Source organism: Aulonocara sp. 'chitande type north' Nkhata Bay, linkage group LG4 (assembly GCF_057382095.1).
Source record: "Aulonocara sp. 'chitande type north' Nkhata Bay isolate Kocher_YH1m ecotype deep benthic linkage group LG4, A_spYH_male_GT1.1, whole genome shotgun sequence".
NCBI classification, from domain to species: Eukaryota; Metazoa; Chordata; class Actinopteri; order Cichliformes; family Cichlidae; genus Aulonocara; species Aulonocara sp. 'chitande type north' Nkhata Bay.
This window is the reverse complement of record NC_141347.1, coordinates 20240873-20253256: the sequence shown is the minus strand read 5'-3', so window position 1 is coordinate 20253256 and position 12384 is coordinate 20240873. Positions and strand designations below refer to the sequence as shown.

The following is a 12384-nucleotide window of genomic DNA, read 5'->3' as shown; positions in this document are numbered from 1 at the left end:
GAAATGGCTCTTAGAGCCGACTCTTTGACGTGAACGACGCGAGCCGGCTCCTTATCGCGAGCCGTCACGTGGGTTTTTTTTTTTCTTTCTTTCTCTCAGCCTCTCTCTCGCACTTTTTTTCCGCTTCACTCTGCACGCGAGCCTTGTGCTTTACGCTGGGCAGAGGGGGGAGGGGCGGTAGTTACACTCAGTAGCACAGGAACAGAGCCAGAGAGAGAGAAAGAGAGGCAGGGACAACAACATTAGAAAGGTATAGTAATCATCCACAACTATTTTCGGTTGCAGATGATAAAGGATTGAGAAAGTTTATTCATGCAGGTCCATATGACAGAGAATATGCATGTTCTTTTAATTTTCATATTATAATTTATATTTAATTGTGTTGTGGTTTGCAGTGTTTTGTGTTCTTTTCACTTTAAATTTGTGAAAGGAAAAAGCTGAAAATTTAAATAGTTAAAACTTGAAATGTGAATAGTTGATTTTTGTATTATATGATTTATTTATTACATTTTATGTGGAGTGAATAAATAAAAGTATATTTACGGTGGCCCCTAGAGACAAAGCACATACAAACTTCAAATCACGTACGAACTCTGAAGCATGTACAAACTCCAAAACACGTAAAAACACGTACAAACTCCAAAACACGTAAAAACTCCAAAACACGTAAAAACACGTACAAACTCCGAAGCACGTAAAAACTCAGAAGCACATAAAAACTCAAAACACGTACAAAAGACAACAGAAGTGCTCCAGGATGCTGGGCGCAGTGTTGAGCCTTTGTTATCTTGTGGCTACACAAGCCAGCAAGTACCAACGACCGGATTTGGTGTGTGGTAATAACAGGTAAATGAACTTTTTTTTTAAATTATTTGAATATATATATGAGTGCCTGTGTATAAATACACAAACAATACACACATGCTTTCAATTGTGTAATTTAAGTGATCTAGTAGCTCTGCTTTGGAAGTTCAGTTCATGCTAGAAATGTGTTTTGGAGTTTGTACGTGTTTTGTCTCTAGGGGCCACCGCATATATTTATATATAAACATATATAAATAAAACCACTTTTTACGTTAGTAATTCCTTTTGTGCATAATTTTATATTATTGTTAATAATAAATTAATTAAAGCAACAAAACAACCTGAAGAGCCGGTTCGGAGCCGAAAGAGCCGGCTCTTTTTAGTGAGCCGAACCGAAAGAGCCGGATCTCTAAAAAGAGCCGGAAATCCCATCACTAGCACAGAGACTGAAATCCTTGCCCATTCTTCTTTGCAAAACAGCTCCAGCTCAGTCAGATTAGATGGACAGCGTCTGTGAACAGCAGTTTTCAGATCTTGCCACAGATTCTCGATTGGATTTAGATCTGGACTTTGACTGGGCCATTCTAACACATGGATATGTTTTGTTTTAAACCATCCCACTGTTGCCCTGGCTTTACGTTTAGGGTCGTTGTCCTGCTGGAAGGTGAACCTCGGCCCCAGTCTCAAGTCTTTTGCAGACTCCAAGAGGTTTTCTTCCAAGATTGCCCTGTATTTGGCTCCATCCATCTTCTCATGAACTCTGACCAGCTTCCTTTCCCTGCTGAAGAGAAGCACCCCCAGAGCATGATGCTGCCACCACCATGTTTGACAGTGGGGATGGTGTGTTCAGAGTGATGTGCAGTGTTAGTTTTCCACCACACATAGCGTTTTGCATTTTGGCCAAAAAGTTCCATTTTGGTCTCATCTGACCAGAGCACCTTCTTCCACATGTTTGCTGTGTCCCCCACATGGCTTGTGGCAAACTGCAAACAGGACTTCTTATGGTTTTCTGTTAACAATGGCTTTCTTCTTGCCACTCTTCCATAAAGGCCAACTTTGTGCAGTGCCCGACTAATAGTTGTCCTATGGACAGATTCCCCCACCTGAGCTGTAGATCTCTGCAGCTCGTCCAGAGTCACCATGGGCCTCTTGGCTGCATGTCTGATCAGCGCTCTCCTTGTTCGGCCTGTGAGTTTAGGTGGACGGCCTTGTCTTGGTAGGTTTACAGTTGTGCCATACTCCTTCCATTTCTGAATGACCGCTTGAACAGTGTTCCGTGGGATGTTCAAGGCTTGGGAAATCTTTTTTTTGTGTCATGTATAATTTTCGTTCCACTTCTCACGTGTACACCACTTTGTGTTGGTCTTTCACGTGGAAATCCAATAAAATTGATTCATATTTGTGGCTGTAATGTGACAAAATGTGGAAAAATTCAAGGGGGGTGAATACTTTTGCAAGCCACTGTATGTTCTAGAATCGATTCTCACAGTAAAATATCGATATTTTAGTAATTTCGGGTAAATTTGTAGTTTATCATTAACAGGAACACAGTGGGAAGAACCTATTTCATTCGGATTGTCTACATTAGAAGGAACTACTACTACTAGTCATGTGCGAAATACGGCTGTATAAATGTGTCGCAGCCTCTGGCGTGCGCACTCAGAACAATGACTGAGCGTAACTGGAGTTATGTGCGTATTTTACATCCACAGACGTGGTTTGCAAGAAAGTGAGGTGTTGTGGCAACACCACAAATTTGTCAAACACCTCAGAGTAAATCATATCACAGAATATGACGAGCGTATGTTGAGGCGAACTGAAGAGGAGGAGTGGACAGAGACAGGTGCTGCTAGGGTGAGACACACGTCTCTCACGGAGTCCTTTAGTGCTGCAGGCAGGCAAGGTGTTCAAATAGTGCACAAATTCAAGTTTTTTATTTCTATATGATGAATTCTGCATTATTAAGTGATAAGAACAAGTAATCTGATGTCCTGTAATCATTATGACGCTATAACTTGAGATACAATAAATAAAATAAGTTTTTGTACAAAGTATCGGTATCGGATCAGTATCGTCGATACCACCCTGAATTTTACTTGGTATCGGATCGGAAAGGAAATTAGTGGTGTTGCACATCACTAACATTCAGACCAGTAGCGCTAGATTAGATTGTCCTATACATGTCTGGCTCCTCGCACTTTTTTTCTTTTTTTAAAAAAAGCAAATGTTTACTCCTTTGTTACTTTATGAATATATATTTGTATGACCATTGTAAATGGATCATATGTAAATGTGAGCTTGAAAGCTTGGCTGTCTCTATGTGTTAGCCCTGTAACAGACTGGTGCCCTGTGCAGGGTGTACCCCGCCTTTTACTCTCCAACAGCTAGGATAGGTTCCAGCTCACCTGTGGCCCTGAGTAATGAAGGAATGAATGGATGGACTTCAAGATTAGCATATAATACAGTCTACAGTATGCAAACCTTTGTTTATGGTCAATGAACAATCATTGTTCTGCTTAAAGCAATCTAGTGCTGTCTGATGGCACGAAACAGGAACATTTCTTATATTAAAGCCTGATATCACACTAGTTTTAAGCCTGGAATTGATTCCCAAGAAATACCAATCTATGTTGCAATTACCGGATGCTTGAGATACTCTTTGTGTGCTGGCGCACTCTCCAGTCTGAAGGATGCTTGAACTGCTCCCTAAGTTTAGAGGAAATAAAAAACAGTGTTGCAACACTGGAATTACGCTGACCTCTAGTGGTCGTAAATTGAAAGCAGACACTGGTCAGGCCGGCTGCACTCATACTCGGACACTGCAGTGTCTTCCAGAAGTGATGAGTAATGGTATTGTAACAGTCCCGTGAACCTCTCAGTGTCCTTTCCTGAATATCGCAAGACCTTGGTGTGTCAAAGTGATGTGTTTAGAGGGCAAATGGGAAGCAATCACAAAAATGTGGAAGTAAACGTACAACACTCATGCAGGAAATGAGAAACAAATATTCATGTAAAAGCACGTAGCACCTGAGAGGAAAGTGGATATATAATAGAATAGCAGGCATTTATATAGCTGCTATTCTATTATTCAGTACAACATTATTTCTTGTATTGTAAATCTGGTTGAGCACATTTTTGTCAGCACATTCAAACTGTTTTGGAAGACTGAGAATGTCCTTATGAAATTCTGTTTTCTCATTGTGCTTCTAAAGAGCAAGGCTGGATGTGAAAGAAAATATGGCCACATAAGTTTTCATTTACTGAGTTCACTGAGGAAGTCAAAACCACAGGAAACCACAGATGTAGGCAAAAAAAAACAAGAATACAGAAACCAAAAGCTGTACCATGCATTGATTGGTTTACACTACCAAAGTCTAAGAAAATAACAAAACAAAAACGGTTCACATGAAAATAAATCTTGTTTCTTGATCTCCAGATGTTAAGTGAGATGATTCATGCTGTTATCGGACTCTATGCGTGCGTAGTTTTTTTAAACACGTAGGCAGGGATGTAGACACAGGCTAAAACTGATAAGACGAATTGTGGTAAACAAGGAACACTTTGTTCTCAGCAGCGGGACACACTCTCCCTGTCTTTTCATATTTGTGCTCACATATATCTTATGGCTGTGCTTTTTATGGGTTGTTTAAACAATAACTGAGCGAACAGGGAAATGCTTTTCTTCATTTCTTCTTCTTCTGACACACCCAGTTACATATGAGGGGAGGAGGGAGCGAACGGGGAAACAGAGAGTGAAGACTAACAGATCCACAGCTCAAAAGCCTTCCGAAGCTGACTGAGGAAATACGCTTCTTCTCCGTTGGTTTACAAGATTTTGTAGCAGTCGTGTCCATCGGTACTCTGTATGGACCTTCCTGTTGTGGTTTTACTGTGTTTCCCCTTCAGGCACTGACAGAGAGCTCCAGGAAAAAACTTTTTTTTGGTGAGATAAGAGGTAAGTTAATGTTGTTTTACGTTTGCTGTCAAATAAGGATGAGTTTCTTCCTGGTTCATAGTTAGACTGCCTGTTTTTTTATGTACTTTTGTAGAACAGAAATGGAAAAAAAGGTATTTCTTCTGTAGTTATGCTTCATAGCTTCATCAACACTAACGCTTATTCAGAAAGAACATTCAAACAAAACTGGATGAGGTGCACAGGGTGTGCTCAGGGGAATGACAGCGCCTCATTAGTTTAAGTGGTTTGTAGCTCTCTGTAATTGATTTAGGATGGATTTAGAGCAAGATACAGAAAGGCTTGGTTGGACTGACTGGGCCTCTTTCCTACCACACTGACCAGCCCACGGTACACAATGTAGGCTCTGTATTATAAAAAGAGACTAAGACCAGTAATCTGTAGTCAATGTACAACAGGACTCAAACTGAGTAAAGTGCATTCAAACCAGATTGCATCATGTCTCACAAACTAAGTAAATGTGTTACACAGTAGCATAGCTTCGTTATTGTTACTTTCCTGTTTGGTACTTCAGTTCATTTCAGCTCTGTGTAGATGTGGATTAAGATTTAATTTTTAAAATACAAAACACTGTCAAAGTTAAAACCACAAAAAACAACAACAACAAAAAAACCCCACACCAACTATATGAGCAACCCGTCTTAGTTGAGTTTTTTTCATAGTATTTTATATAAAATTGTAACATTCAGGAAGAACATTTTTGGAGCCACTTTACTTGAGCCCTTGAATAACACTTAGTAAATATTACTTTTTTATCATTAAGGTATTTGCTTATGTTGGAGAGAGTATTTCTTTGTTATTAGTACTTCAGATGACTGCGCTATATATACAGTGCTATGGAAAAGTATTTACCCACTTCCTGATTTCTTATTTTTGTGCATATTTGTCACATTTACATGTTTCAGATCATTAAACACATTTTAATATTAGACAGATATAACTTTTAAAGTAATGACTTTGTTTATAAAGGGAATAAAGTTCTTCAAAACTACCTGCGCCTGTATGAATAAAGCTGTCTGATGATGTGAAATAGGCTAAAACCCCTCAAAAAGCAACACATCGTGCCATGAAACAGTCATCTTTCAGTCTGGGTTACAAAGCAATTTCTAAGGCTTGAAGACTTTGGAACCATTTTTCACAAACAGAGAAATCTTGGAACAGTGGTGAACCTTCCCAGGAGTGGTTGAGTGCATTGAAGACTCATCCAGGAGGTCACAAAATAACCTAGCACAGCATCTAAAGAACTGCTGGCTTCACTCAGCTCAGTTAAAGTCAGAGTTCATGATTCAACAATAAGAAAGAGATAGGGTAAAAATGGCACCCATGGGAGAGTTCAAGGAGAAAACCTCTCCTGACCAAAAAGAACATGAAGTCTCGTCTCAGATTTGCCAAGAAACATGTTGATGATCCTCGAGACTTATGGGAAATATCATATTTCACACTAAGAGTCAAACTTGTTGGTGGTAGTGTGGTGGTGTGAGGCTGTTTTTCTGCATCAGAAGGACTTGCTGTAATTGATGGAAACACGAATTCTGCTCTCTACCAGAAAATCCTAAAGGAGAATTTCCAGTTCAGCTCATAGGCTGAAGCTCTAGACAATAAAGATTATTGCCCAGTCTAGTCAAAGTCCAGACTTTGTTGAGTTGAGATCCTTTGGTGTGGCCTAAACAGGCTATTCATTTTAGGAACCTTCCAATGAGGCTAAATTAAAACAATTGTGCTTAGAAGAGTGGGCCACAATTTCTCCACAGTGCTGTAAAAGACTCAGTTCAGGTTATCTCAAATGTTTGATTGCAGTTTCTGCTGCCAAGGGCGGCACAACCATTTGTTAGGTTAATGGGGCAGTTACTTTTCATACAGAACCACAATTTTACTTAATCTTTTTTTCAGGAGTTACTATGATAAGTTTCAACCCAACTTCCCAGTTTTCATTCACTTTCACTACCCTCATTGTGTTACTGGTTGCAGCACTGACCTCCTCATTGTATACACACTCTGAATTTACTGCTCAGCACCAGATTATTTGGCAGCTAAAGAGTTGAACCAAAGCCAACGCTGGACACACATTAATCAGGCATACATTTAATATTAAATATTTATAATATAAACTGCAGAAAAACTACAACCCCCCACTGCCATTGTGTTGCATTGAGTTGAGTTGAATACTTGTGGTTACAGATTGGATGGCCTCTTAACATATTTTTTGTGCTACACTGGGTAATGAGCTCAGTATCTGAGCAATAGTCAGATATTAACCTCATAAACCATTAGAAGGATGTCAACCACTGGAAATATTTATGTGATGCTGTGGTTAGCTTTTAAAAAGCTTTAGCTCACACCTACATCTGCTAATGTTTCCTCTGAAACCATATAACTGGTTGTCACACACAAACCTTTGCATAAACAAATGCAATTAATATTTTGCCTCCTGTTTGCATTGGACAAAGCAAATTACAAGTTCCTCGTCACTCATTGAAAGTGACACAAATCTCAAATACTGTGTTGCAGTGCCAGAAAACTTAGATCAATACGTCTTAAGTTTTTATTTGTACTTATTCAGTTTCAGTTTACATTTCTGAAGATGGAAAAAGGATATCCACCACAGGAATCAGCTCCACCTTACCCCGGCCCACCCTTGGACTATGGACAAGGAATGCCTCAGCCAGGGACGTATCCTCAGCCAGGGACGTATCCTCAGCCAGGGACGTATCCTCAACCAGGGACGTACCCTCAACCAGGGACGTACCCTCAACCAGGGATGTACCCTCAGCCAGCACCTTCTCCTCCAGGATATCAGCCAGGTCTGTGTCTGCACTCACAAATTATTCCTGCTTTTTATACCAAAATATTCTAATAAACCTTTGTTGTTATGTGTTTGCTTAAATACACAAATGAAAGAGATTAAAGATTAAAGAGATAAATTATAGAGTGACAGTTCTCTTCAAACAGTATAGTAAAGTACTTATTTACGTATGTATATTCGTCCCTGTTGTGATGACTTGTGTACTTTGTTTAACAGGCGGTGTCTTTGCTCCTGCACCGGGTGCACCTGTCACAACAGGTGAGGCAACCTGATCCTGTAAAGTACACCTACATATCTTTGTATGATTTCTCAGAACTCTTGCATGCAAATATGCATCATGGGAAAATAAAAACATTAAAAGGTTAAAGTGTAACTTCTCACAGCTGTTAAAAAGCTGTTAAAAAAAATGAATGTGCATCTGCTCCAGCGTGTAAAGTGAACAGAGCTGCCTCTGTAGACACTGGCTGAAATTCTTGGTCTCATATCAAACTGATCTGAAGAATAGGCTTGTTTGTAGCCTCTCTACAGGGAAAAGCAATTGTTCAGAGTTCACCCCATGTGCAGTCACATCCTGAGTCCTGCCTTTTGAAATAGATGCATAAGAATTCACTCCAAAGCCACATTTGTGTGTTAAACACATGTAAAACATTAACTATGTCACAGTTGTACAGTTATATACTACTACTAATACCAGTAGTCTTCTACTTCTAGACTATATTACTGGTCTATGCTGTGCTGGACATCTGCTACTAGAAACCTTAGTGCTTGAATGGCTCATTACTTTAAAATACAAGACAACAGAAAGGCTTTGAAAAAAAAGCCCCTTTCCACCCACAACTTACTACTGCAACCACTACTGCTTGCTACTTGCACCCTCCAGTGGTGATGTCGAGTCTTAGCTGTTGATACAAGGCAAGGATGGGGAACACATTTCCACTGACTTAAGTAATGCAAGTGAAGGGTCACACACTTGACGAATGATTTGAAACCACACTGGGTTTGGTTATAGTTAAGTAATAGGAGCAGGCCAGCTGCAGGAAGTTGGCTTGAGATCAATCAACATAAGGTGGCTCCTTATGGAAGTTTTGAGGGTTGTTTGGTTTTCCTTTGCAGGAGAGTTCTGGTCATCAGCCTGCATCTTGCAAATGTCTGCTGCAAGATGCAACAGACATGAGATCCTCACTGCCAGTTTGATAGTCAGTTTAAAGCCAGTCTATGAAGCTCGACTGTGCTTTGAATTTTAAAATGGAAACAAAGGTTAATAGAAATAATAGGAATAAACACCTTTATTCTGTGTTTTACACATTTCTGTTCCTCAGTGACTAACATTGTAGTAACACCGAGGCTACAGGATGTTCCTGGACAAACTGTGTGTCCTCACTGCCACCAGGCAGTGATCACCAGGACACAACACACCCCGGGCCTGCTGACGTGGGCTATTTGTGGAGGCCTCGTCTTCTTTGGGTAAATACAACCATTTAGGTAGAGGATTTTCAAGCTAAAACTCTAAAAGAGCTGAGACACATATTTGATCTTAAGAAAACCTTAACATTACAAGTGCTTTTTTCCACCTACAGGTGCTTTCTTTGCTGCTGTATCCCATTCTGCGTTGATTCCTGTCAAGATGTGGAGCACCACTGTTCATCCTGTGGCAGAGTCATCTACGTTTATAAGCGAATGTGAATCTTTTGATGACTCTTACCCATTTGACTATGACAGAAATCAGTGGAAGATTTGTAAATCAAGAGATTCAAGCCAAACAACATACCAATAAATACTTTTATCAGGTGCATGTTGTAGTTATGAGTTTTTCTCCTTTGCTCAGATGTGAATCTGGGCAGTTGCTCATGCTGTAATTCTGTATTATTTTGAGATAAATAAATATTGAGTTTATACACCAGATACATTTGTAACATTACAAATACAAAAATTAAATCTGTAAATACTAATAGATTATATTTTTTTCATAAACTTCTTTGTATGTTTTTATCATATAATTTTATGCCACTGATTACACGATATTTTATATGTATCATCTTTATTGTTTGTTTTCTCTTAGTATACCTAGTTTTGTATTGCAATACTTCTAATGCGCTTTGAATTACTTAGACACCCAAACTCTTAAACTTATTTCCAAATTATTTCTGTGTAACCAGCAAAACTCGGACAATAAAGGAATATCCTTGGAATATTGTTTTGTGGTAATTAAATGCACAGATAAATGAGTGTGGTTAGGAGGCTAATTTCATCATTGATCTGATGTTGGAATCATCCTGAAAAAACAACATGATTTTGTTTTGTTTGACTGCGGTTTGACTGTGTGATTAAGTGTCTGTCTGACACATAACACACACGATTAATGAATAAACAAACAGATTAACTAATTAACTGATTTTCAATTTTGCACTTTCGTTTGAAGGTATGTTAAATTTTTTAATTAACTTGTGAGAAAAGGGCTAGGGTTACAAAGCCAAGGAATTTTCATTTTGATTATTTGTTTTTTGTTGTTCTTCATGTAGTTCTTCAGCTTCTGACATATTTTTTTAAATGTTTATCCCCATGTCATCAACAAGCTTCTGGAATAATTCTGCTAATTTGACCAGAATTGGAGGAGTTCAGATAAACTTGTTCGTTTCTAAAAAGGTTGGCTTAGGTCGGGGCTTTGGGAAGAACATTCCAGAAGTTTAATGTCAGCCTTTTTTATCCATTTCAAAAACAATGTTGGCTTGTGTCTGGGATCAATGTCCTTGGAAGATCCAAGTTTCAACTGTTGATTTGAGGTGAAGTTGAGGTTGTCTTCCTTCTTTGTTAATCAATCTACTTTGTCTTCAATCTACAATGTATCACTACCACAGGCAGCAAAAAGCCTGAGCATGATGCTACCACCGCTGTGTTTGACAAACACTGTGGTAAACTTGTCCATGTGGGCAGCTGCAAATTTAAGTCGAGCTTGCAGTTATCAGTTTTTGTCTTGTTTTGTAAAGTCATTAAAGTAATTAATAACTTAAAAAATTCAAAGGTTTGTTATGTACAATCATTCCACCCCAGAGAAAACACCAGCTAGAACCATCTGAAGTAGTTCTAGTGGTAATATGAGCATTGCGAGCTGTAAGTCCTCCAATGGCTCCAGTAGATTCCAGGTACAACACTGGAGGTCTCTGTCCAGAAGAGTGCAGTCACAGAATAGCTAAGATACTGTGCAGAAATGTAGGGAGCTTAAGGTCGACACACTCACACACTCACACACACACACACACACACACACACACACACACACACACACACACACACACAAAACCTTGTGAAAGTTTTAGATATAATCCCACGGCATGCTGGATGCTGTAGAGAGAGAATCCCAGGGTGTGTTGTGACAACATGTAAAGCACATGGAGGAAGATAAGGGAAAATACATTTTAAATAAAATGTGACATGAAAATAGAAAATCTTTCTGTGTAGTTGTCAACAAAAAAAGAGCAGCTCAAACATTTATTTTAGAGAGAAGCAAAAGGCATACACAGCTGAGTAGTTTCCCCTGGTACATTGTTTGAGGTAAGGAGGCTGAAAAATGTTCAGTATAACTTCCTGTTTTTTTCTTGAGCTTAATTAGTTTTAATTAATTAATTTTTATGACATTGAAACCATCTATAATGGTTGTAACTAGTTACTTCTCTTTAGTGTTGCATGTTTTTCTGCCTGGAGATGAGGGTTAGTAGCATTAGTTGGTCTACATGTTGTGGAGATGTTGCCAGCGGCCCTTTTCAAAAAGAATATTTGTGCCTATGTAGGTGTAGGTGCTGTAATATTGTGCTTTGTTGTAGCTATGGGAGGACAGAGCTCTCAACCTGATGACTCCTTGTCTTCTAAGAGTAAGACGTTTAAAACGGAGAATCAAGTTTAAGCTTTACAAAAACAACTGGTAAACATTGCACAGTTAATGTTCTTTATGTATTTTGTTAGATTTAGAAAATGAATGGCGGAAACTAGAATGAAGATGAATGTGTGCTGATGTTCAGTGTTTGCTTTTTGGCTTCATGGACTAAAACTACAAATGATTACCTTCTGCAATCAGTCACCATTACCCTTGTTCTGAACTGCGTCTGTACTGTAACTATAAAGTATCTGCATCACTAGCTTATTTGGCTTTAACACCGCAAATGTTCTTCCACAAATAGAAAAGAGAATGATCTACAGTACATAAATACATACCAGCCTCATAACAGTGAGATCCAGTATCTCAGAATTCTTCTTTATGGACCCACTGGTTCTGGAAAGTCCAGCCTCATCAACTCGGTTGATGATGCTTTACGAGGCAGAACGATCAGCCGAGCTCTGGCCAACGCAGCTCCTCAGGAAAACTTCCCGAAAACAGTACGTGCCAGTTTTGAACCAAGTTTGTATTTCATGCGCTGTAAGTGTTTAGCTAAGCTGTGATGAAACTAGTCAGCATATGGGTTTCTCTATCAGCCTTGGCTGGCCTTTTAGTAATAAGCAATGACTTTGCACAGTATAGGTGCTCAAATGTCATCCTAACAGATTTATTATCAACTGTATCATTGCAGACCTCACCCAGCCTATCAGAGCCTTCTCCCCTGTCATCAATCTACACTGTGCTAGAGACTAAAGGGAAATATGTTAAAAAAAAAGTGAGGAGGCAGTATTATTATTATTATTATTATTATTGTTGTTGTTGTTGTTGTTGTTATTATTGTAACTTCATTTATATGGCACTTTTCAAAACAGAATTACAGGTGCTTAACAGTTCAAATAAAAGCCAGAGATTGAAAATAAGTGTACATGTTAAAAC

The 12384-nt window shown here is 39.0% G+C and overlaps 1 protein-coding gene across 2 annotated transcripts; it reads left to right on the top strand.

Annotated features, from left to right (window-relative positions):
- LOC147332435 (lipopolysaccharide-induced tumor necrosis factor-alpha factor homolog) lies at window positions 1–9769 on the top strand. 2 transcript variants are annotated; one of them, XM_086288971.1, is made up of 5 exons: window positions 1–250; window positions 7338–7578; window positions 7797–7838; window positions 8900–9044; window positions 9158–9769. In XM_086288971.1, exons 2-5 carry the CDS (start codon window positions 7359–7361, stop codon window positions 9261–9263), a joined length of 513 nt encoding a protein of 170 aa, XP_086145097.1. In that variant the 5' UTR covers window positions 1–250; window positions 7338–7358; the 3' UTR covers window positions 9264–9769. The 2 variants fall into 2 exon arrangements, with proteins under 2 accessions (XP_086145097.1, XP_086145096.1); XM_086288970.1 differs by lacking the exon at window positions 1–250 and adding an exon at window positions 4313–4759.
- Window positions 9770–12384: the final 2615 nt, after the last annotated feature.